The sequence below is a fragment of the Anas acuta genome, chromosome 5, assembly GCF_963932015.1.
Source record: "Anas acuta chromosome 5, bAnaAcu1.1, whole genome shotgun sequence".
In the NCBI taxonomy this organism is placed as follows: domain Eukaryota; kingdom Metazoa; phylum Chordata; class Aves; order Anseriformes; family Anatidae; genus Anas; species Anas acuta.
Window position 1 is genome coordinate 64,829,722 of NC_088983.1, and position 26,911 is coordinate 64,856,632.

At 40.1% G+C, this 26,911-nt stretch overlaps 1 protein-coding gene across 28 annotated transcripts in view; it reads left to right on the forward strand.

Annotated features, from left to right (window-relative positions):
* MICAL2 (microtubule associated monooxygenase, calponin and LIM domain containing 2) overlaps positions 1–26,911 on the forward strand; it is a 124,272-nt gene that overhangs the window by 13,884 nt on the left and 83,477 nt on the right. For 25 of the 28 annotated variants that reach the window (XR_011097474.1, XM_068685350.1, XM_068685355.1 and 22 more), the window contains one exon: positions 8,755–9,111. Coding sequence is in view for 26 of the 28 variants with exons in the window: in XM_068685350.1 (XP_068541451.1) it covers positions 8,848–9,111 (264 nt within the window). In the remaining 2 variants the exon portion in view is untranslated. Of the gene's footprint in view, positions 1–6,871; positions 6,906–8,754; positions 9,112–26,911 lie in introns of those variants that run through there. The other 3 variants (XM_068685353.1, XM_068685356.1, XM_068685372.1) reach the window with 2 other exon arrangements.

Here is a 26,911-nt window from a genome sequence, read left to right on the forward strand (position 1 = left end):
GTTCTCAAAGTGAGATGATTTCCATGACTGCTGACTAAGAGTCTGCTTTTTCCTGGTCTATGCGTTTGTTCTTTTATTTGCGGTGTATTTACCTCCATAATTATGTCTCCTTGCACACAAAGGGAAAGCTCTATTAGAGGAACCACTGCCTCTAAATGTGGCTCAGTTTTGTTGGTATAGCTGCATCTACACCAGGGATTTTGCTGACCTGACTCTGTCAGCTGGTGGGTATACATTTTTTCATGCTTCTCAGACACAGTTGTGCTATCAGAGTTTTCCCTGTGCCTTGGAGGTAAGGAGCAGAGAGGAGGACGTGGGGCTGCGAGTGGGAGTGCGGTGCTGTGGCTGTGCAGCACCGAGTGGCATGGTCTCTGCGTCCCCAGCACACGTGGATCTGCCGCCTCCCTTCTGAATGTGACTATAGTAGCTGAACAGTAAAGTTACTTGCTGTCTGAAGCTGTCAGACTCCTAGCATCCTACCGAAAGTAAAAAAATCTTGTGCTGATTAACCATCCAACCCACCGCCTGTTCTGTGCTAAGTTGTTATACCTCAGCTGTTCTAGTGTGTGATCTTGAAATCATGTCATCACAGGAAAAACAAGGTAGGATTTGCAAAGAGCTTAAAGTTTGTCCACTTAACTGTTTTCACTGACAGTTCTCTCATAACATCATTTAACTTGAATAACAGGTGTCTTTTCTTGAGAGGTGTGCTTACTTGCTGGCTGATGTTAAATTCCGTATGGCGTACTTCTTCTTTCTCTCTTGTGATCCCGACCAAGGAAAAACATCAGCATAAACTTTCTATTGTTGTTTATATTGTGTTTCTAATCTGCTACAGCAGCACTGAAAAATGTTTTCTTGTAACCAGTCTAAACAAGAGTGAGGTTTTAGTATCTTGTTTATGTATAACATTAACCCCCTAATGAATGTGGCTTAATCACCTAAAGTTTTCTGTGAGTATATTTACTATATGGAAACTTGGGACCCTTTAATAAACCTTTTATGACTCCATAGAAATAACAGTTTTTAAATACTCGCTATGAGTTGCTGTCTCAAAAACAAGCAAACAAAACAGTAACAACCACAACCCACCAAGTTGAATACTTTTTTCTGTTTAACTGTATGCCTAGAAAACTCACGAAGCAATTAGACCCTTAGGTGTGCATTAATCTTGGCCAACTAAATTCTAAATTCTCTGAAATTTATATTCATCCAAATGTTATGGTTCTCTGTGACTGTTAAAATTCTGATAATCTCCACTGTGCCTTACAAAGGAGACTGGTGCATATGAAAATATGCAGGGGATGGTATGAAGAAAAGAGAACCAGATCCTGAGCATTAGGTTTTTACCTGATTTTGATCAATGAACAATTCTTGCAAAATCAGCCTGTCCTGTATTAGTACTTTTGTTTCATGAAATATTATCTGTCCATCCTGCTTACTAACTCTATTTAGGAAAGCATAATTTTTGGGCAAAGAAACTAAGTCAATGACTGAAGTTGCATGTTTGAGTGCAGCTCATGCATACATGAAGTGACCTGCATGTATGGTCCTGGTTTACTAGCCATTGAATTTATTTCTTGCACATGTGTAGTTTAACGGGAAATGACTCATCATAAGGAATCAGCAGTAAATTATTGCTCATGATAAGTATCATCACTGTGAACTTGTTCACATTTTTTTCCAGACCACACTCCTGCCTGAAGGCTTTAGGGTATGTGGCAAGCCCAGATGACTGTTAGGCTTAAGTTTAGCTGATTTCAGCTGTAATGATATGTAAAAACCTTGAGTATATCTGAATGCACTCCATTGTGTATAAGCACATGCATGGGGATGCTCTTGCTAGATAAATGCATCCAAGGTTTAATGCACCCAGGCTCAAGGGGTTTTTTGTTCTGCTTTGTTGTTTGTTTTTAAATCCTTCCCAAAATGATGTAAGATGTGAATTTCTGCTTTCCTACCTCAGGGTATAGCCTGTGAACCTATGTCAGACAAACAAGCTCTGGGCGAACGTGGGCAAATCAAAATAACAAATTCCTACAGCAAAGAGCACCTACTAGCTTGTACAGTGGGGGCCTCACCTTAACCTTTGCCCCATAATGGTGCCCAAAGAGCAGCAACAGTGTTCCCATAATCATGTTTTAGGCTCTGTTGTAATTTCTGATGGTCCCTGTAAGGTTGTTACAAAAGCTTGGTGTTTCTGGAGTTCCATGGAAGATGCCAGCCTTTGTTTTAGCAGGTTTGTGCTAATGACTGTTACAATGCGGCTTGCAGCTGGGACACACATCTTTCCTACTTGAGGAAATTTAGATTCTTTAAGCTTCCTTAGTCTATTCTTTAGGATTCTTTAACCTCTTTAGGTTATTGTTTGGTTCAGATCTCAGTATTTGTATATGGGCAGTATGCCTGAAATAGCCTTAAGATGATCCGTCTACATATGCTGAGTTTTCGTTGTGCTTCAACATGCCTCTTTTTCTAGTTAAAAAGAAGGTTTATGAAACAGATGCTGAAGGACAGAACCTGTTTTGCAGGTGTTTACCATATGAAACAGTAATTGATATCACGGAAACAGAATTGATCATAAAACATTTGTATAAAGTAACTGTAGCAGTAAAAACTTACATTGCATAGTTTTGTTCTGTATTTTGAGTAAAATATGAATTAAAACCAGATAATAAAGATATAAGCAGCACTTAAATGTATTTAAGTCAGAATCTGCGTAAAATAAATACACCATCTTTGTTGTGCTAACACCAAAGAATAATAATTGGGTTAGAGAATCTTTTTCCCTCAAAACCATTTAACTTAAAATTTTAGAGTTGCAGTTTCTGGTGGTATATGTAGTATAACACCATTGCTAGGAAAAAAATAATTATTTTCTGAGGAATGGGTTTTACATATATCTGTATTTCTGATCAGTAGTTTGAGTACATGCTGCATATACATACCTGAAAGAATATGTGTTGTTGTTCATTTGAAATACTTGTGCCCATGTTCTGCAAAATGAGTGCCTGGGGGTTTCAGTGATGCTTCCAGGACAGGACTTCTCGTGCAGGCGGCAGAATGGTGCAACCCACACAATTGCAAATTTTCTGTTTAATTTTGTCTGAATTCTGCATTGCAAGAGTGGCCGTATGACAGAGCAAATGCAGGGTGGCTTTGGCCCCAAAGCCACCAAAAGTGGTGGAGGTGCGGGTGCAGATGTTTGAGCTTCCGTCTCTGGGATTACACATGCAGTCCTTAGGCAGCATCACACGCCTTGTCCATGCCAACGTTGTATGTTTGCATGAATGGAGGCACATGCAAGCTGCAGGCTGAAGGGATTGATCTCATTTTTCTGTCAATGATGTAGCATATTCTCACTGTAAAACTGGAAACGTCAGACCAGTAACATCAAGAAACAAATCGGACTATTTTTAAAGTCTTCAACTTTAAAATGTGTGCAGTGTGACTTAATCTGTGTGGCAGATCAAATCCTCCTGGTAGATCATTTAGTTTTATTCTTCCTGTGTATGCATCAGAAATATTCACAGCTCGTGCCCATGCTTCCAGCTCTATTTTATTCTAGACTGGTGCCAGATCTAGCAGGTTAAATCAGCACAGCAGCACACGTTTGGAAGGCTGTTTGAAATGTCTCGTATGACTTCGGCAAAACAAGCTGATAGCATGTACGGTAACCTTGTAAGTTCACAGGCAGAGTCTCGGTAGGAACTGTTTTGAATTCCACACTTGGCCTGAGAAGTTATTTTGCAGTAGTTCTGTGGAAGTCAGCTCTTCATAAAAAATACAGAAAAAGAATTTTGCTCTTTCTATAGAAAGTCTGTTCATGAGGCTTAGTTCAGAAGCGATTTCTGTTCATTGATGTTTCTGTGAGGGTTGTGTATCTCAAGAAATGCGTTTTCTCTTTGTCACCAATAAAAAAGCAAGTATTTTAGGCAAATGTACTTTTGTGTTTTAACTGGTTTTATAAGCAAAACAAGGGAGAGATTCAGTTGTTACTAGAATCACATAATGTCAATTCCAGGAAAACATGCAAAGAAACCAAACCACCAAAAAGCTGTGTTTCCTCCAGATAGAAATATTTGTATTTAAAATGGCCATCATGAGAGCAAAGTGTCTAGTGTGAGTAGAAACTAAGTGGAAAAGCCTACGTGGTCCATAATACAGTCAGTTTCATGTGCAAATGTCACTTACCATAATGATGCTGAGGTTTTAGACAATTATATTAGGGAAGAGAGCAGAAATACTGCAGTTTTTACTGATGATGAAGAAGCGCCAAAGTAAACAAGTACTACAGATGCTGCGGAATCTACTTTTTCATTTCTGATGATGTTTTTAACCTTAAGCAAACAGTAAATGTATTGTAGCCTGCATGCCAAACTAAAGTCTTAAAAGAATTTGCTCTCAGTAAACATAGCAGAATTAGGGCTGTATTGAAAACAGAATTGGGATTAGTAGTATTGAAATGCTAGGAATTTAATTCCTTTCCAATCTCCCTGAGGAACTTGTTCTCAAACATTAGAAAAAGAGCACTAGGAGACTAAAGAAGGACTTGACTGTGCTGCAAGTTTAAAATTAGTGGTCATTATCTCTCCAATAGGGCAACTAAGCCTCCAAAAAAAAAAATAATTTTGAGAGCAGACTGCCTCAAAACACTGTTGGCAAGTGCTTCACCATGTTATTATTGTCAAAAGTTAGTCGTTTTCATTTAATGACTCCTGTATGTCAACTTTGTTTGCTGTATTATGCTGAAGGGTTTCATGTGCGGATGTGACCCTTGCTCTGCACATCAATTTAGGGAGTGATAATTCATGAAATTATCCTAACGCTTTGTTTGCTACTCTCAAAATTATCTGTAGCAATAGAGCTTGTTCCACAAAAAGGAAGCATTAGCCAAGACTTCATACCTATGAAAGCAAATGCCTGTCTGTACATGCACCATTGCTTTAATTTCCACTTTCTTTCTGTCCTTTCTCCAATTTTTTAAACTTTCTCCTTGGGTAGACACCAGGGATGAACAGTAATTGTCAAGTTCTCTCATGTGACATTCCTGTTTCCTCCCTGATTGGAGGCAGAAAGGGATAATTTAGCATAAAAATGCAACCTTTCTGCTTCCCAGTGTCTGCAGCTTGTGTCTGGGAGCCTTCCAGAGCTTCCTAATAGCATGGGAAACTCTGTAGAAAGCCAAATTCTCATATGCACTTAATGCATCATGCATGGGACCTACATGTATTGTTAGCTGTGAATTTAACCCAAAACTACCAAAACCTGTGTATGTTTCAGTTCTGACTTAATAGTCTGAACAAACAGTTCTTTTTCCTGATAATTCTCTTCTTTTCTGTGGTCTAATTTTTTATTGCAGTACTTGAGTAAAATTTCAAATTAACTTCACTATATTTATCGATTTGTGTTTCCAGAAGAAGTTCAACAGACACTTTGACAAGCATAAGTTGTGGTTTCAGCCTCAATACTCACCTTGATGAGATTATCAGACCTGTATTTCATCACATGAGTTATCTACATGGTGAGGGAGGACAAAGGGTGAATGATGGTCCTTTAAGAATTCCTGTATTTTCCTCAAATGCTTTTGTTTGTTTGTTTGGCCTTTTTCCCACTACAGGTAAACATCTTATGTATTACATTTTAGGTTTTTGAATTGATTACAGAACACAAAACTTATTGTAGTTAATTACTCCATTCAACTTCTGGTCCTCATTGCATTATTTTTAGTGAGTTATGCACAACACTGCAGTGAAATACTGCTGACTCCTCAGAAGAAAGCATATACTTTTCCATGAGTTGCATATCCTTACAGCACCATTTTCCTCTCTGCTGTCAACACAGTCTTAATGCAAAAAAAAAAAAAAAAAAAAAGTGGTATTTCCAGCAAACCAGAAACTCCAGTAACTAGAGTCTCCTGTGTCATCTGGCCTTTCTGACCACAGACTGGCTTTTTTTGGAGAACATGACCTGTGACGCAGCAAGGAGAAATGCTCAGCTGATGAGCAAATGTCTGCTGAGATGCAGCTTCTCAGTATGGACAAGATGGGATCCTTTTGGAAATTCATGTGGAGAAAATCTCATGCCCATCAAAAACAGCCTCAGTCGCGGCTTTGCAGTGTTGAAGGAGGAAAGTTTTAAGCCTGGGGAAGGTCTCTTGGCTGCTCTCTTCCCCCAGAGGAAAGGCAGGGGAAGCCCAGGCCTGCTGTGTGCGTTTGTGTACTTATGCAACACATGGTTCCACTAGCTTGCATGGAGCTAGAAATGTTTCCCTGCCCTTCACTTTGCCCACAGTGACTCCTGCTGGCTCTGTCCTCTTTACCATATCAGCCCTGGCATTTGCTGATTTTGCTTTTAGGTTGCTTCAGGTATGGCTCTGCTTTTTAGCTTTTACTCTTCCTGCTCCCCCTGGCCCTTTCCTTGCTGGGTGGAAACAGCTGAGGCTGTAAGTCTCATTTCTGTGTGCAGAAAATAAATTAAATTTGAGAGTTTGTGATTGAACTCTTATGAATTATGCTGGAGTTTTAAAGATATTTGTGTTACATGAGCATGATAACAATCTTGTGGTGAGCTATTGAAAAGAGTGGGGAGGAAGTCTTGTAGTGCTGAGGCAATAATGATGCAAGTGTAAAGCCATGAAGAAAACCTAATCTGGCTACCACACGCTTGGCTGAACTGGCCATAGTGCAGCATTTCACTGACACTTCCACAGTCACCAAGAAGCTATTTGTAATTACTTGAAGTGAAATTAAAAATGCTTTGGCTTTTTGTTAAAAATCTCTCCAGCAGATATGGAAGTTACATAAAGTAAGTGTTTTATCTTTTTTTTTCTTTTAATTGGTCTCAAATCCTGGGGTGCCTATATACCCAGAAGTCACTGTGTATCTCTGCCTTCCCAAGGACTGGTGAGTGTCACACCTGGACCCCCATGCCCATGTGTCCTGGTATCCAGGCTGTCTCCTGCCAGCATGCAGTTGTGCTCATTAATCAAGGCCTTGAACCTGGAGAGGTGCTGGACATCCTCAACTTCTCTCAAGTCAACGGGAGTTCATAGCACTCAGTTTATTGAAAAATTAAACCTTCTGGAAGTTGGGGCATATAAAATGTTTGTACTTCATGTAACTCTTCAGAAAAGGGCACGGAACACTTGATAAATGAAGTATTCAGAGGGGAAAACAAAAATTTCCTGACTTATTCTTGGCACTATATATTTAATCATGACATTTGTTCTAAGAAAATGTACAAACTCTTCACATTGCCAATTTATTTTACCCACAAACCAACAGCAAACTGATGTGCGCACAAAGGTTATTTATTCTGAGCATAGCCAGGGAATGTTAGTGTTCCAAATGCTTCCTTATATCTCCCCATGGGATCTCTTTAATATGTTGCATAATATTTTTCTGTATTAGAGGATTGTAAGATAGACACGGTAGGTCTCTTCGTTACTTAAATACACTGGTTATGTTTTCTGTTTTCTTCTGTGAAGGAAATGTGAGCAGAGAATGAATAGTTTGTGAACAGTGTTAAATTAAAGTGTAACTTCAAAGGCACTTTAACTATTTGTTCTAAAACTATCAGCCAACAGATGATGTTCCTAGCAAAATAACTAATTATGTGGAAGGTTAGCCAAGCATTGATTTAGTTTTTTAATTGTTTGGGCTGGTAGATAATTCTTTAATAGCAAGAAAACGAATATATGACAAATCTCAGGACTTGAGTTCAGGTAGACGCACTTTTGAGAACAAGTTTACACATAACCTATAATAATTCTCTTGGAAAATGTGAAATCCACTTGGATATTTTCTTTCAGACCTTGTCTGACTCTGTGACACTCCCCATTAGAGACTTGAGAGCAAGGTTAAGGAAGGATAAGGGAGTACCCCAATGAAAGTATTTTAGTTCTTGCGAACTTACATTAATTTAGAATAGCTTTGCTTTTACAAAGTGTAAGGGTATTTATCTGGACTATGAGGCACAGTTCAACAGTGATCACATTACTAGGAAAAGACAGCGGAGCTTAGTGGGCCAAACATCATTACTTTATATCATTAGCACATGACAGGGTAAGACTCCAAACACGTAACTTCAGTTTTTAGTGTGTGGAGATGAAATTCCTTTCCATGCAGTACAGCACCAATCCATTTCTCATTTTGGCAAGAGTTAGAAAAAGGGGAGTTCTCTGTGGTTACTTGTATACTGTTTCATCAGTTCTGGTATACCTTGTGATAATGTTTCTGCTTAGCCTGTTGTGTGCATTTGCTTGTGGTAAGTGATGGGGCCAGTTCTGAATTGCTCTGGCTAAGCTGTGCTCTTGCCCGTAGCTTGTACAACAGGAGAAAATTCCCTAAAATGGCGTTGACATTTGGCTGCAGATTTCTAAGGATTCTAAAGACCAAAATGTTGCTAGAGATGTACTTGCTGTGACTTAAATCCGGGTTAGGAAAAGCATCTGATCATTTGTTTTTTCTTAATCCGTTAGTTAACATTTATCACTGAATAAAAATTAAGGAAATTCTCAGACTTCAGGTGAAGCAGGTTGATTTTGAAGTAGACTTGTGTGTAGGAGTTTTGTAACAGTCTTCACGAAGTACTTGTCGTAACAGTGCAAGTAGGTTTATTTCTAGCACATCTTGAATACCCTTGTCGTCCAACAGTCATATGCTGTGTTGTTATATTTGCATTGGATATGCAATTCATGGGCTTAATTTTCACAGAACCTGCTTTAACATAACCGATGTTTGTATTTTCTAGGAATAACATGCTTGGAAGTACCTGCTAGTGTTGGTTACCTGTACCCTAGCACGAGAGCTCCAGCTTAATCCTTTTGAACACTTCTTCCAGAACATGGAGGAAAACAATGATGAAAAATACAGTCATGCTGGACAGATATTTGAAAACTTTGTCCAAGCATCAACATGCAAAGGTACCATTCAGGCTTTTAATATTCTCACTCGCCAACTTGAATTAGATCCTTTGGACAACAGAAACTTTTACACCAAACTGAAGTCAAGAGTAACCACATGGAAGGCCAAAGCTTTGTGGAACAAGCTTGATAAAAGAGCAAGTCACAAAGAGTACAAACGTGGAAAATCTTGTATGAACACTAAGGTAAGTGGAAAAGGTCATTTCTGGATTTCATAATTTAGAACCTTTTAAACTTGATTATCTACAAAAGCAAGGTTTCCCCTTAATATTCTTGTTGAAACTGTGACCGATACCAATTTTGTCAGACTTTCGGATATTTTTATTCTGGAAGCATACAGCATGTCAGAGCAATCTTAAAAGCACCCTGTTTTATAGTCTACCTCAATCACAGCAGACAATTTTTCTGTGCTTCTTTAGACATCAGTGTCGATCAGCCATGAGATGTAAGCTCATAAGTCAGTAGCGTACATTGATTTCAGGCTCACAAGAACTACTTGCATCATTTAAACAGTTTTGCAAGGTGCCAGTCATGACATAGTCAGCAGGCTCCCCCATTTGCTGTTTGGTGCATGCTGTAAGACACCAGAGCTGGTCAAATGTGTTTCAACAGCACTAAACTGTTCTTTGGAAACTGCTTCGTGGAGTTTGGGGAGATCTGTCTGTGTCACCTAGCATTGGTTCTAGTTGCTAAATAGCAGGAAAAGAAAATCCTGCATTATTTAAGGATTTAAACACTTGCATGTAAATGCTTTTTAGCAAACACAATGTGGATGATTGGTACTTGGTAGTTACTGAAAGAGGTGGTCTGCTTGGTGGTGAAAAGAGCACTAGGAGACTAAAGAAGGACAGGAAATGATCTTCTCTTCAGCAGAGCATGAAAATACTGTATTTTGATAGAGGGGACCACTGAAAGTTGGTATAACTCTTGTTAAAACTGAACAAAATACTTTAGCTCATGCTATCTTAGTCCAACTATTCTGTGACTGATCATTCTTAATAGCTTTGTCTCAGCAATTCACTTATTTACTATCTAATGATAGCTACAAGTTGCTCCAAGAAGGTCTGGTTTTAAGAAGTTACGTGACTGTATTGCAGTATAAGAGAAAGGAAGGGCACCCTTGGGGGTACCTAGACACCAACCAGTGGAGGACTTCTTAGTTTGAACTATCACTGAAGTATTATTTTCTGGAATCAGTAGACAGTGATGAAGATTTCTCTTGTTTGAGTCATTGAAATGTTTCATTTTTAATACTCTCTCTATTATTAACTTTTTATAATGTAATATGTGTACAGCATGTTTCTTTAGAAAACAAAGAATGCCATTACATCTGTTTGCACTGCTTTCCTGACTGCCTCTGTTTTTTCCTTTCCTTTTTCCCATCACTTACCTTTTTGACCTGTGCTTCCTCCCTCCCTTTCTGACCTTTTGAAAAGGCTTAAACATGTCATTGAGCATCTGTGTGATAAAAACAGGAAAGGGGAGGAATGAGAATGTGTATGGCATTTAACAAATTATAGGAGATAATCCACATACACCTCACCTGCATATACAGTCCCAAGTCCAAATTTCCATGGTTAGCTTGAGGAAGTATTTGCAACACAAAGCGGTTTTAAGATCCACATGAAGTATAAAATGAAACCCTGTTCAATCAAGTGTAACATCACAAAGCCAGGGCCTGGTTCTGCAAAGTCCTTCAGCCAAGTGATTAGTTTCTATATATGGTGAGAAGACTCATGAAGTCATGGTGCATAAAATGCAGCTTGTATAAAGCTTTACAAGGTTGTCAGGTAAGAGGCTAATCAACACGTCCAGCAGTGTTGAAAGTATGGTATTTCTGCCCTTTGAGAGTAAAGATTTGTTTTTAATGGCATGGTGTAAATATTTGCAGAAATTAATGGACATATCTATGCTGTACATATGATCAAATTGCAAACGAATATAGAATGTCTTTGTATGAACAGTATGCATATAGATGTTCATGGTGAACATGGTCTATGCCTGGACCTGCAATTCAATGTGTCATCACTGATTTAATGAGAGAAACATGAATCTTCAGATTGCTGCAAATGAAAGCAGTAACCACAGTCTGTGGGCCCTGTGGGGATATCTAGCAAACATTCCTCACACGTGAATCAGTCTGCTGTGAAAGCCTATCTATGCAACATGAATGAGAGGAGACACGTTGCAAGGCAGCATACTCCCTGAACATTGCTGTGAACATTGCACTGGCAGCCCCACTTGCAGATAAGGAATTCTCAGAAATGCTGGTAGACCCAACCAAAAAAGCAGCGCAAAGACATCAGGCTACAGTATGCACAGAATGATTTTCCTTTGGTGCAGCTGGTGATTTTCAGTTTTTTTTTTTTTTCCTTGCATTTTATACCAGTTACCATTTTTAGTAGAGGAGCAGGCAAACAGAAATTTAGCAGATAAAGTCCTGACAGTTGGGCCCAGTGCTCACCTCACCAGTTGCCAGACCTGGCTGAAGTGATGAGTTGGAGTAAAAAATTTTTATTGTTAAAGCAGCATCACAAAATAAGCTTTTTGCAATTGCAGTTCTGTAAACAGAGCCAAGCTAATCGTCATCATTTAAAAATAAAAAAAAAATACTTTAAGGCTTTGTGTGAGGTTGGGCCATGAGTGCTGTAGCTGATTCAGCAGCTCACAGTTCTTAGCTATGGTTTTGCAGTCTGACTTCTTACAATCTTCCCCATCTTTGAAGGAGGCATCAGAATGTAAGCTACTCCTTGTGGTGTGTGTCTGCTGTTTTTTTTTTTGTTGTTGTTGTTAGTTTTAAATCAGAAAACAAGAACCTGCTGCCTCACCCAGTAGCTTGTTACTTTTTGCACAGTATTGAAGAGCAAAATGCTGTACTTCCTGATAGTTGGTGCTTGTAAACTCTTCAGCTACACTTAGGTTACTCTCATTGGAGTAACAATATACACAAGTTTCCTACATACAGAATGTTCCACTCCAACTAAATAACAAGAACCCATTGTCTTAACTGCTCTTGTAGAACACTGCCAAATACAGTTTTCAGAGTTTCTACAATGATATGATTTTGAGCTGGATGAGTAAAAACAGTTGAACCATTTCCAAGAAGTTCACTGCTTGGAACTTCACATTTCCAAGAAGTCCACTGCTATTTCAGAGCTGACTTATTGTGGACTTTAATTTTTCCTTTCTTTCTTTGTAGAAGAAGCCAAAATAAAAGCAAAGCAATGCAGAAAAGCATGCTGAAAATTGTGGCAAAAAGCAACTTTTTTTTGAGGCTGTAGGAATCCTTCTGTTTGATGAACATTTAACATACATAGATCTACTTCCTTCCATGACAAATGTGTAGAATGGGAATTGAAACTGTTCTGAATTGCTGTTTCTGGACTTGGCATTTGCACAGTTCGCCAGTATTACTGGAAAAGAGAAATCTGTGCTAGGTAGCCAAAACTAGAAATCCTTCTGTGATTTTTCACATCTATCTGGAAAAAGAGCAAAAATTTATTCTCCAGGTAAAGTTTCTCCATGATTTTCACCTTTTACTAGTAAATTCAGAGGAATGCATTCAGAATCTGTAATTATTATTTCTTTCTTTGTGAAGTAGAACATAGCTAGACAATTGGAAAAAAATATTGTTCACTGTGCTAGCAGTTCGAATGTCTCTAAATTTTTTAACGTATACAACATGATACGGAAAGAAGTGATATGGTAAGAAGCAAAAGTTCATCCAACTAGTTGCAGAGTGTATTCACTAGCCTTTTAAAGTGATATGACATTTAACATGGGCTCTAAACATTGATTTTGAACCTCTCGGTATGGAGGAGGTTCTTTACTTCAAACACTTGATATACTGGCAGTTTACCTGTGTAAATGATACAGATATGAACATGTGCATATAAAGCAGGCCCTCAATTGATGTTTGAGATACGTATGCATATGTATCGGAGGGCAAGACCTGGTTTATGCTGTGTGCCTGAAATTCTGGCTCTCCCATGACTGCAGATTTGTGCTTGAGAAGAGCCGAGATGTGAAAACATCCCAGACTTGCACTGAAGGGAGGTGTTGATTCTCTAAAGCATGTGGATGTGGTGGTATCTTTTTCCTCTACTCCAAGTACATATGCTGTGTTTTTTTTTGTTTTGTTTTTTCAAAACAGATGCTTGCACTTGAGAAGAACTAAGGCTTGTTTAAGGAGCTATTCTGTAATTATCAGTTGGCTCGGTAGCTTGTAGCATTTGTCTCTGGGTGAACCTGGCTTTGGGTGGTGGTGGATGTGGATGGGGTAGCAGCAGCCTCCTGTGTGCAGCTTTGGGCTCCTGAGTGCTGCAGACCCCACGTTTGGCACTATCTGGGCAGAGGACGGTACAATTTGAGCTGTTGGTTTTAAGGCCTAAGTAAGTAATGTTAGCATAAAGCAAGTAAATAAAACTGAGCTAGAAACTTTTAAGTGTTGTGTGTGTAAATATATATGTAAGTACATTTAAAAGTATACGTGTGGATATGTGTTTAGATAGCATGCAGATTCCTGCAAAGCAGATGGAACAATCTTGAACTCTGTCCCTGGTGGCTTCAGTAGTTTCCCTTGTTCCTGGATGTGGTCTTTCAAATCTTGTTTTATAATAGATTATAGTCCTGTCCAAAAACTGTTGTTGGGACATTAACTGCAAGAGCATGACTTAAAAATTATTTATGACTACATTTCCAGGGTTTGCATAAAACCACAGTAGTTCTTCTCAGGTAGTGCTATGTGCTGTCCATCCTTCCCAGCCTTGGTGTGGTGTTGGTAGCTCTGCTGTGTGTGAAGGTTTTGTGGGCTCCTCTGGTGGGGTGCTGGTTTAGTGAGGAGGTTTAAGAAAGGAGAGCCTGTGGCTTGAGGGGAGTTGGGGGCCAGGGTGTGAGTCAGCTGAGAAGAAGCTTGGGACAGAAATGGAGATGAAGACGGGAAGTTTTGTGCGTTACTCAGCGCTAGCTCAGAGCCTTGTCTCCCTGTACTAACCACACTGGTACACGCGCAAATGATAAAATGGGATTGTCTTTATCTGCCAAACCCCTTCCGTTCTTTTTCATATTGTTCTCATTTCCAAAGACTGTCAAATGTAGGTTTTATTAACTCTCAAAGCATTCTTCATCTGTTTTTTTCCTTCCCACAGAGTTGAGAAAGCAAAAGGTAAGTTCAAGCTGTGCTGGGTGCTGCCATGTTACATAGCTGTAGGCTAAGCAGCAGAATGAGGAGTGGATACCAGGTTCTCTCCTTGTTATTAAGTAGAAGTTGGCTTCCTGTAAGTCCTCAGTTTACAAACATCCTAATTGGTAGTCTTGTTACTGGTAGTGAATGAACCAGGTTGGCTTCTGGATGTCTTCCTCTCCCCTCTCTCCGACTTCTTCTGAAGTGCCAAACAAATACTCTTCTCTTCATTAATCAAATCACCCAGCATGTGTAAAGCTGCTGGTAGTGTGGCTTCCTACATTTTTTCCTGAAGCATGGGCATTTGTTAATCCTTCAGAAGTAACTCGTATTTTCAGCCAGGTTTCTCCTGTGCTATACATAGTGGTAGAGAATCCAATGAGGTTGTGTGCTCAAACATTGTGATTGTGGCCCTTGCAATAAATACTGTTTTGTTTTTTTTTTCTTTCTGAAAAGCATCGTTGAACTGTAAGATGAAAGAAGGGAGTGCCAGCTGTGCTTCAACTCAAAAATATCCTTATAATGAAAACATTAACCTGTTTATTCTTTTAAAGAACAAAGATCCAGATGGTACATCCCTTTTGCTGTACATACTAGTCTCTTCAGAATAATAATTTAAATGGGGAGATTTCCAAACCTGATAATTAGGGTTCATAATGAACGCACCAAACTTATCTAAGATTTATTAGGTAGCATCGCTAACTCCCTTATCGTAATAAAAATGCATTCCTCTGAAGGTCATAGAACTTGAAACTAGAAGTTGAGTACCATATTTATAGGAAGTTTAGTGAATGAAAGTTTGTGATTTATCACAAAACCACATTCAGCTGCAACCTCCTCACCTTTATGCCTTATGTCTTCTGGCAGTTGTTATTTTGATTTTTCTGTATTAAACCTTACCAGGGTATAAATGCATAGTGCTTAGAGACTAGAATCCAGGACTATTGAGCAGTTGGGGATATTAAGTGCCATGTATTCTGCTGCCTTGAAGTGGCACTCGGGTGTTTGGTATACTAAGATAAGCTACTTATTTTGGTAATTGTGCTTCTTTGCTTTTTGGCTTTTAGGACAGGGCACCTAAAGTTTAGCACTGGATCTCCAGTGTAAATTTGTTTTTAGAAATTTTAACAAGCAACTTTTATAGATATTTCAAAGTAGTGGAAGATATGGGAGTAATGTGAATATAAGAGGTAAGGAAGATTGGTTTGAGGTGGGGGCTAAAATCAGAAAACCACCTTTGGCTGTTCAGCGAAACCAGTTGTTGAACACTATCTACACATTCTTTGTTTCTCAGGATTTTTAGAGAGCGGAAGTGGAAGCTCGGGTGATGACAGGACACAGCAGACAGCGTTCTTTGAAAACAAACCAAAATATTTGACTCCTTGAACAGTGTTTTAAACTGTCAGATTGGGCCAAATTGCGTCAGCAAAGGCAAATGTTTGGCATGTGATTTGGTAATGAAATCACTTTATTATCCTACAGACGCTTCCACAAACACACGGTTTTTCAGCTTAATCAGTCATGAAAAACAGTAAACTCTGGCCAAAGTAACATAGTCAGACAGCCTAAATAAGATTTTTTCTGGCATTTGGGAATTTAAAGATTTTTTGCTTGCAGGATAACAGTAGCTTTACATCTGTCCCTTAACAGCAGCATGCTATTCCTCTGTCGCTTGCTAATGGTTTTGAAAGGAACTGACAGAAGGGAATTGTCCCACCCTGACCTGATTTCCTAGATATTTTTGTAAAGATTCCCACTGGGAGTGGCACCCAGTTACTTTTACACAAAACACAGCAGTTGTCACTGCAAGTGGCTTAATTAAGTTTAAATGAAACAAAAGGCCAGATGGCAGGCGTGTTCCCACAGCTGGGGCTTTGTAGTACTTTTGGATCTGCATGTGTGAAACAGCCGTACCATGTGCACCCACCAGGTAGGGATGTGTGCTGGGCGAGGGGTACTCCCACACAGCCCCCCAAGCCCCTCCATGCTGGGTCAGGTCCCAGAAACTCCTGGCTCTGGAGAGGGCCCCAGGTGCCAGGTTTGGTTGTTACGGGTTTGTTGTTAGCGACGCTTCCAGCTCTGCTCTGGCAATGTTTGTGTACTGATCAGTGAGGAAATGCATAACTTTTGCTACCAGGAAGTGATTAAACACTTGGCTGCTAAAACCCAGAGCTCAGACAATAAAGCAATTTCCTGTCTCCTGTGGCTCAGGTCCTTTCTGAGGTTCCCATGTCTGTTTAGAGAACCAGTTTTACACCGATGCTAGCAAGAGTTTGCTGACAGACTGGGGAAATGCATTAAGGGTCATTTCAATGATTCCTATTTTTGATTAGTATTAGTCTTACTTAATAAAAATTTCAGTGCTGAATTGAGGGGGTACTGATGTGGCCAAGATGGAATGGGCTGTAGGTGCTTTAAAAGTCAGAATCAAAATTTTAAGAGTTTGGAAAGTTGAAATTATCTGTGATCAGGTGGATACAAGTTCTAAAAGCCATTGTAGAACTGTGACCCTACTAGGAAAGGAACGGAGCAGCCAGCTAAAGGTGGGTGTATGGGGCAGAAAAGGACCTGCTGCTTACAGTACCACACTGAGGATGGTCCGTTGGGTAGTGCCAACACACTGAGAGCTGACCTTGGGTGCCAGTGGTATGTCAGGAGCTAGGCTGGTTTCCTTCCCCTCTAAGTGGTGCAGGTCAACCCCCAGCTAAAATATTTTGCCCAATTTGGAGTATGTGTTGTAGGTAAGAGGCAGATAAACTAGAGCAGTAACAGTTCGGGCTTAGAGGACGTGGCCTGGTAGCTTAGCTACCTTCACTTACCTGTGTTAAAGAAGACCTGAAGCATGCCGCTACAGTTACTTAGGGCACAAGTGAAGTGTTACGTGACTCACCTTCTCTAGTAGTACAGTTAATGCTTCTAGATCAATTCAGATTGGTTTTGCAAAACTTGCTTTTTGCCCTGGATGTTTGCTGCTCCTATTTCAGTACTGGAGAACAGTTTGTATTTCCCAGGGTTATGCCTGTTTCTGCCAAAGAAACCGACCAAGAGATACTGCCTGGCTCATCTTGCATTACTCACTGGATTTGTTCATTTGACTAAGATCCAAATTTAGAAGGGAACATGGTTATGCCACACTTAGAATTAGTGTCACGTTGCTGACTTCAACTGCCTCTTGAATGGGTTACAAGAGCAGCTCTAAAAGGACCTGTGCAACAGCAAATGCTCCCCTCTGTGGGCAGTGCCCACTGTCCTTCCTGCCTGTACTCCCTGCCACCCCTGCTGGATTTACAGTGCAGATAAAACAAAGCCCCGCGGGAAACTGAGCTGAGATTAGAAAACATGCCAGGGGGTGGCACTGAACTTTTTGCCCAGGGCTGCACACCCAAACAATTCATAACAAGTGATGCTGATCAGTGAGTGCTGGGTAGAAGGCAAAGGCGTTTCTTGCAGGTCATTTTTGGTTTTTCTGTTCTCAGTGGGATGGGAAATAGCTGCGGGTGGCAGGAAGCCTTTCCCAACAAGGGTGGACTGCTGTGATGGCAGGGTCGTGGTGGCTGGTGCAGGCAGGCCGTGGCTGGGCAGCACCAGGGAGCGGCGGAACAAGCGAAGCTGGTCAGAAAGGTGCTGCTGTCTGCATATCATCCAGGCTCAAGTATGAAAACAGTTATTAATAAGTAGCCATGTAAGCAAACACCAGTCTGCTCTGTGTGTTGATCCCCCTTCTGTTGCACTGGCTGCTGGTGTAAAACAGACTTTTGCTGCCAATTGTTATATCTTCAACTCTGCCCCTTGCTTCAAGGCCTATACCTGTTCATATTTTTTCACCTTTTTAATATTTTATACTTCAGGGCTCCTTCCTTCAGTAATAAGCCCTGTTATGGGCCTTTGGTTTCAGCTGAAGACGTTCTGGAAATGAGAACTAGGGGTGGCAAAACCTAATTTTTGTGTTGTATATCCTGCCACCAGGGTGGTTAGTAGCTTCTGTGAAAGTGCTGTCAATGTTCTGTGCTATTGGAAACTCTCCTAAAAGTTGTTACGGTAAGGGTGGATTTTCTAATTCCACAAACTGTTCCAGTCCATCTGCCTTGTCAACACCATCAGGTAAGATAGTGCTAAGCATTGCTGGTGGTAGATAAATTCCAAAATTGTAAATAAAAACATAAAAAATAAAAGCATTGTCTACCTATGATAAATTGGCATTTGCAAGTGACTGGTTAAAGCAGCATTTAGTTTTACTAATTAAGTGGCTGTGAGATCTAGCACTGGAAAATGAAGGTCTTTGAAGACTGCATGATGATGACTTGAAAGAAAATAGGCTCCAGGAACCCAGAATTGCTGGCTGCTTTTAGAGCTTTACATTTTGTGCTTGCCTGGAGCTGCCGTACAGTGCTGTACAGTCGCTCTGCTTATGAAAGTTAGAAATGATGGAATTATTTACTTATTTTTAAAGGTCTGTATCATTTAAATGCAAATGTGGATTCTGACCCAGACCTAATGGTTCATTTGTGAGCTTATTTACCCAGTCCTGGCTTCTGAAAGCCAGGTCTTAATTGGGTTTTGGTCAATAACTTGCCTAATATAAAAATGCATTTTAGAACGTATTTTAAAATATTCTGTGAAATAACTTGGCTTACCACTTGCATCAAGAAGCCATTTTTGAAGCTGAAGCTTAGCTGATTTCATAGATTGTTGCAGTTGTTGTTTAGTTAAAAAAAAAAAAAAATAAAAAAAAAATTGCACTGAACCTATATATATATATTTCAGCTCTGTAGACAAATGAGACTGTAGTGCTTGTCTGTGTGCTTGTCTGTTAAGTGTATTGCCAACCATCCTGCAGTAAAGCTACATGGTTGCTGACCAACTTCTGTGCATGCTTTGGATGCCATCAAGCATGAGAAGTTCATTCCTCTAGGTCTGTAGACAAGTCATCTAGTGGCTGGACATTAAGCCCCAACTCTGAAACCATGTAAAGGATTCATTTTATTTTGCTATCAATCTCACTAGTGTCTGTGTCCACAAGGCTCGCAGGACTCGAAGCATTGGTCTCTGCTGAAGTCTTTGCTGTGCACAGGAGTGCGGCTGTTGGTGCCTCCACTTCTTATCTGTGTTCTCCAGTTCTCTGTTTCTGGATTCATATTTTTTTTTCTGACATTTTTAAAGATAGCTTTAAAGTATTATCTCAATGTTACAGGCGTAAGCCTACAAAAATGGCAAGGCACGTAAATGCTGTGAACTGTATTCGCGTCCAGGATAGTCAGGCAACATTCTTTCTGCAAGGTTTATCTTGTTTTCATTTTAATTGCTTAAGCGACTAGCCAAAGTTGCCAGAAAAGGAAGGAAAGCAACCTCTTCCTCTTTTTATTTTTTTTCCTTTTTTTTCCCCTGTTTTGATTACAGAGAAATACAGGTGAGAAAACAGTAAATACACTCTTAATTCCGAAGGATGTTAGGGGTTTATTTTGTGCAAAATTCTGAGGAGATTTTCAGATTAAAACACTTGCCTGACTTCTGGTATGCAATCCTTTTATTAAAAACAGTATAAGGTTTCTTGTCAGATGCTATGCAGGTTTTCTTCTGAAACTCTAAGTGTCTTGGTGGGGAAGTGAAAGTTTCTAGAGATACTTTTTTGTGTCATGTCAACAGCTGCATTTGTTTTTTAATTTATTTTTTGTAAATTGTTATAAAATCTCTGAGATAAAGTCAACATACTTAAATACAACCAAGGCCTCCCGAGAGAGCTCTTCAGAATAGCTCCATAAAACAAAGTCCTGTCAGCTTCGATGCATCAGTGAAGCAACTTTTGAAATTCCAGTAAACTGAATACATGTAGACTCAGTAGTGCGTTGCATAGCAGGCTATAAGTTTCAGATGTTTTTCATGCCATTGTTTTAATTTCAAACTATGAAAACGTTTTTATGCACAAATCTAATATTAGTACATATATCCTAGAGACAGGGTGGATGGACAAGCATGTCTGAATTTGTCCAGGAAAAATGAAGGCATGTGTTTTTTTTTTCCATGCAGAAGCTTATCTTTCAAAAATCCTAGTAAAGATGAGCCAAATGAATGCAATAAATGTTCTACTGTTTCATGTCTGGCATTTTGTACAAAGAAAAAAGTTGAGCAATCAAGATAGTTCTTCTGATCCCTGGGCTGTACCATGTCCAACTGCAAGTGCAGCAATTGCAGGGCGCAGTGCTGAGGGAAAGAGCTCTGCCCCAAATCAGCCTTGATCAGGTAGCTTCCAATCCACATCGCAGTCTTTTAAGGAAAAAGATAGCAGCATCTCCATTTTTGCCAGTTACTGACTGATACAAGTGCTTTTGGCAAGAGTAGTCAAAACTGTGGATTTGTGGAGTGCTCAGCTCAGGTTAAAGAGAATAAAATACTGGGGGGATCAAAAGCAGAAATGGATAGTCATGTTGGGCTTCCTGGGCCAGGCAGGGGTTTTGTTGCTGGGGTTGGTTGCAATCAGAGGTGCACAAGCCTTGCTGTTCCTAGCTGCCTTTGAACTTCCCCAACAGTGGTATTTCTGTGGTGTCTAGAAATGTCTGTTCCGCAAGATCCAGCTAGTCTCAACAGTATTTTAAGGTAGATTTTGGAAATATCCGTAGTGCATTTAAATATAGCGTTCACATAACCCTTTGGAGAATTAGGAGCTGTCATTAAAGTACATGTACCTAAATATTATTTTTGTAAAATGAAAAAGTCTTTAAAAGCATATTTTCCTTTATCATGCTATGTTTTACAAGTTCCTTATAACATTAGTAAGGTTAACATTAATTTTTGTAGGGCAGGTTGAATTAGCTCCTCCACTTCTTCCCCCCATTTACTTTGATGGAAGAGTGATTTTTTTTTTCCTTTAATGTTTGTGTGTAGTGTAGATCTATAAATCACAGAATTTTGGGTTTTGATATCTGTCTGTTTCTCAAAAAAAAAAAAAAACAAACAAACACCAGAAACAAATAAAATAATTATCTTTGCACTGTCATCTTCTGTATATAGCACTCTCTCTCTCTCCCTATATATATATACACATAGGACTATAGGCTATATATCTAGTCCAATCTACGCTTTCCAAATCAGTCATCTTTATCTACAGTTACCATTGCTGTTATTGATAGGGTCATGTTCTGTTACCTTTTAGTAAAACCAGTTGTATAGGTATGGCGGTGTTCCACAAGTTGAGCAACAGGCAACAAGTGCAAGCATCTCATGCAATGCAGGGCATGGGAATGCTGAGAGCTCCACACTTGCATTGCTGGAATGCACCTGGTACCTGAGCCTCTACAGCAGCGTGGCCTTTGTTGGTGCTGGTGTCTGGGCTGGCATGTAGAAGGGGAGATGGCAAGCATTTTGTGTGGGGGTCTTTGTCTAGAGAAACAGTGAGGAATTGAATAGGGTTGTTGGATTTAGGGAAGCAACCACGTTTTGAAATGCTTTGGTTGACTGGGGCTGCAGTGAGACTGGGCTCAATGGTTTAGACCGAAAAAACACATCATGCATATATGCATCATACCTAAGTGAGCTTAACCTGTTTGTTTTTCATAAAGCTTTAGTTCTCGACTCTTAACATTGTCTGAAGTAGCATATAAAATTTTAAGTGACTTGAATTATAATGTCTCAAATTTTAAGAACTCTATTGACTATTCAGTAGATTCAGGGTATGTTTGACTGCACTTTCGTATCCAGTGTCTGTCAACAAATTTATGTGATAAAATCTGAGACTACAAATGTGAGATGAACTGTAAGTCAGGAATGTCCTACTGAGCAGGCCTATTTTTGCCTGAAGCATTTTTCTATCTAGTGAAGGGGGCGAAGTGAAAAGCGTTGTGGTGGAGAGAGCTTCCTGCTGCAGCTTCTGGTAGCCGACTGCCTTAGATGCTTATGCAGCTGTTTTTCTTTGGAGCCTTTCCAAGGAAACAGTCATTGCTGATCCAGAAAATGTGTTGTTTCATTAAATTTCATGGCTATCTTGTGTTACATCCCATTTAGCTCTATCATGAATAAACACTTGTTCAAATCCATGTAGCATGTAATCCTGGGGAGTCAGTCAAAGTAATCCTCTGCATCCCTGGCACTGTTGATGTTGCGCGAAGGCCAGGGCCATGTGAGGTCCCAGACCTGCTCTCAGCAGCAATGAATGCACCTGAGACCCCACTGGGGTGCGGGCAGAGCCTCCATTCACTGCGTGGGGGCCATGGCTGCTGGGGGCACCTGTGGCACCAGCCAGCGCCTTCAACGTGTGTGGGGAAAGGCCCCCCTTGGTGCCCATTTCTAGCAGCAAGGTCTTTCCCTACGGGTTTTGCTTTCCAAATGGTGATTTGGGTAAATATTACAGATAAGTTACAAGAAGTTAAATAATTTAGGTGGAAGATTTTCAGTAGTTTCTCGCTACCATTTGTGTACATTTCTACTGAAGAGTGGAAGTGGTGCTTCTGACTGTTGTACCTTGGAACAAAAGGACTCTCTGTGTCTATCAAGCTGCAGTTGAACTCATGCCCAAATTAATCTCCTATTTTTCACTTCTGACCAGCTGAAAGGTAGAAATGAGAAAATCCTGAGTTCCTGGGGTGACTATAACTTCCATCTTTTTCTCAGGAATACATTCAGGAAGGGTAGGAGAGGGGTTATAATGAAACACTGGTTTATTTTCCAGAACTAATTTAATGTTCGGGTACCTCAGGCAGGAGAGGAATGAGGGATTTGGAATTGGACAATATGAATGTAATGTATCGAGCTACAATGGGTTCTGTCTGTTCTTAACTGTGTAAAGAGGTGCTGTTTGGTTGTGTTTCCCCACCCACATACTGCTACCAACTGGTAGATTCCTTGATTGAACTTCGTAGATTGATGTGGGGGAGATTTTTGTGACTGGATAGATAGTGTTGGTGTAGTTTTTGTTTTTGAACATAACATTACTATTCTTGCTCTCTCCTTCCTTTCTCTCAAAATCTACATTGTTTCTTTAAGCTCGCTTTACTGCGTGTGTCCTGGTTTCAGTTAGGAAAGAGCTAATTTTCCTCCTAGTAGCTGGTAGGGTGCTGTGTTTTGGATTAGGATGAGAAGAGTGCTGATAACACCCTGATGTTTTAATTGTTGCAGAGCAGTGCTTACACCAAGCCAAGGACGTCTCAGCTTCTTGCTCTGTCCTGCCAGCGGGCAGGCTGGGGGTGCAGCAAGAGCTGGGAGGGAACAGACCCAGGAGAGCGGACCCAAACTGGCCAAAGGGGTATTCCATCCCATCTGGGGTCATGCTGAACAATATATAGGGGTGGCTGGCTGGGGTGGGGCTGGCCAGCTGCTTGGGGTTAGGCTGGGCATCAGTCAGTGGGTGGCGAGCAATTGCATTGTGCATCACTTGTTTCATACACATTAGTAGTAGTAGTACTATTATCATCATTATTGTTGTTGTTATTATTGTCATTATTATTTTTCTGTCTTAACAAACTGTCTTTATCTCAACTCACAGGCTTCACTTTCCTGTTTCTCTCCCCCATCCCAAAGAGGGAGGGGGGAGGGTGAGCGAATGGCTGTGTGGTGTTTAGCTGCCGGCTGGGTTAAACCACAACAGCGTGAAAACTGATGGAGGGAGGCATTCTGCAAATTCTCAGCTGTTGAGCTGCATATGGTTTTTCCAGAATGGGATATAGGTGCCTGGATTCTCAGGCTGAGGATTTAGTAGTGGGGGATGGGAGGGGCTGCAAGAGGCCCCTACTCCTCATCCTTCCTCTTTCCGCTTCTTCCCCTCCCATTTCCTAAGTCATTATTTTGTACATAATATATGGGAGATCATACTGAAAACTGAAAACCTGTGCCTGGCACACAAGTCGTTCTGCCTTTGAAGAGGTAACTCATGCTGTCATTAGGCTTAGCACTATGTGTTCTTACACAGTGTTGAAACATCTGTTGGAGGCTTTCCAGGTACCGTCATCCTAAAACACACAGAGCAAGCAGCATCCCTAATTGTCAGACTGACCTTCTTTGAGGAGAATCAAACTTGATTATACATCCTGTATGTGTTTCTATTATATGGGAAACTTTCTGATATCTTTTAACGGAGCCTGGAAAACAATCCATGCTTTATGCTTTACAGAAAAGTGCAGTACTTTTTAACAGTACTATAGAAACTCAGCAGCTTACGTAGTCAAGTTTTATAAAATAAACATGTGCTTACTAGTGTTTTATTATTAAATAAAAGAATTTCCATGGCTTACTTAAAATTTATAATTTTAAACTGAAATAGGCCTAAGTTTGTCACCAAGCAGCTGTTACTGGTCTGTAAATTTGTATTAGAGCTCTTCAGAGGAAATTTTGTAACCAGTACTCTAAAAATGCTCTAGTAGAAATTTAACTCATAAGTAAATGGGCGTGCTGGTTTGATAATGAACGTTTTACGATTATGATGTGAATTGTTGCATTTGTCATATCAGTAATCTGTATAATTAATACCCAGGATATCTGTAAGAACTGTAGGTGAGTTTAGCTCGTATCAAATTGTCATGAAAAGCCGTGTGTTGATGGTTGACTTCCGGAGTTAGTGCTTACGGGTAGTCTGTTCCATGCAGACAGCTACTGTGTGCCTGGGCTAGCTAGCTGGTGCAGGGAATCCAATACACGTAACTCTACCCACTCCTGCTGCAGGCAAGGTGCTGGGGTGACTGAACAGGGGGAGCCACTGCCACAGCGTGCGCAGGGTGTGTGTGGTGCCTACCTTTCCTCCCTTGGGCTGGGAACCCCTGGGCACGGTGTTGGGCTGTGGCAAGGCTGGGGTCCTTGTTGCGGCTGACTCCTTTTCTCAGTGCATGCATTTCCTCTTCAAGAGGCTGTGTTCAATATTTTAAGCATTTATCAGATCTTTGAGAGAAATACGTGCAGAGGATACATTATTTTCATACAGGATAAAGGAGGAAACTAGGCATTTTTAAATCAGTTATTTAATCTGTTGCATAATGGGTAACCATATTGTTTTCTTCCTTCTCATTTGTTCTTTCTGCACCTTCACCTGCTCTTGTCTTCTAATGTAAGCCCTGTTCTTGGGGAAGATATTAAATTTAATGAAGCTTCTCATTTCATAGGGAGTATTTCCATACATTTGCAAGCAGAAAATCAACAGTTTTCTCCCTGAAACTTCATAGCGTATCGGTCTTCTGCCACTACTGTTACCTTGTACTACATGACATACTCTAAGTAGCATTGCAGTATTTAACATCCAATGTGATACTCATTTTTTCAGGCAGGTCACGGAAGTCTGGTTGTCAGCTCATTCTGGGAAAAGATGCCCTGTAATCTATACAAGTCTTTCTCTCTTTATTTCATGTTCATACTAGGAATATACAAAAGCTCCTCATCAGTTCCCATCATCCACTGTTACTGTGATTAATTTGCAGAAGACAGTTTGAAAAGTCAAGTTAACCTTTACCTTTTTAGGAGGTGATCTGGCACCATTAAAAGACAACTGACCTGCAAATGGTGACAGGAATGTCAAGAAACTTGGCAAAAAAAAAAAAAAAAAAAAAACCTTATCAAGCCACGTATGATTTTTATTTTTAAAATGTTTCCAAGTGCTTGCTAAACATTGCTGGAAATTTGTGTAGCTGTGAAGGCAGTCACTTGTCAGAACTCGAAGTTCCCATGTTAATCATGATAAGTATGTTTAGAAGGAGCTTACCCAGGCTCCACCAGCAATCCTCTTCTTCAGTCAGGGTAACATCTGCACTCTATTTTCTTCCTTTATATAATTGTATCTGTTGATGTTTCCTTACTACTTAGCATGCAGTGAGAAGTCTTCTGGAATTATGAATCAAATATGCTCTTTTAAGAGGAAGAAAGCCAAGGACATAGCTAATGTGACGACCTGGCTTTGACTTATTTAATAACTAGCTAACGAAACACTTGCTTAAAGCACAACAAAAACACCTTGCAGAAGCTTTTCTTTCATCAGGAACTTGAGTTCTTTACATTATTGAATTAAAAAAACATTTTTAATTCAAGGCTTTTACAATTTGGTTGGACAAAAGTCAGTACCAGATAATTTTTAAGATATTAAACTTGAAAACAAATGAACAAACCAATATAAATAAATGATCACATTTTATGAAAGAAATGCAGTGGGAACCAGACTTGTATCTAACAAGCCTCCAGATACAGTCTGTGCTTGCTTGGAAACTGTAATCGTTGTCTGGCTTTGTGTGCAGGGTGTGCAGGAGCATGTCTGGGCTCTGAGATTACGGCCTCAGATTTATAACGCAGCATGGCTTAGTCTCGTAGCCAGAGCTCACCCCTCAGCTTGTGCCCACCTTGTCTCTCCCTGGCCCAAGCCTGTTACTGGAATGGGTGTAGGTTTTGTGTAGCCTGTGTGCTTTATGGGGAATGGGGAGGGGGAGCGGGTGTTGTCCATCTTTTAAGACTATTTCTACTAAATTTTTAGTGATCAGTCAGGAAAATGTAAACATTATATATGTTTCAATTTAAATTAGTTGCTTTCTGGAAATCATTTGCTTATTAATCAATGAAAAGTCACAGTTCTCAGCTAAAACTTAAGTGAGAATTCTCTGTAGTAGTTTAAGTTGTTCTTCTGAGGATGCCCAAACGTAGATTTAAGCTTATAAAACAAACATGATCTTCCTGAAGGTAAAGAGCCACTGTGTGAAATGGCATGCTGAGTTCTTCGCTTCTGGTGAAGTCTACTGACTTCTCTTGACATGCCATGCCTTACAGCAGTGGCTGAACTAGGCTCTTAAATTCAGGATGCTCCCTCGCTCTAAGGAGAGAGTAACTAATGCCATAAAACTGCTGGCTTA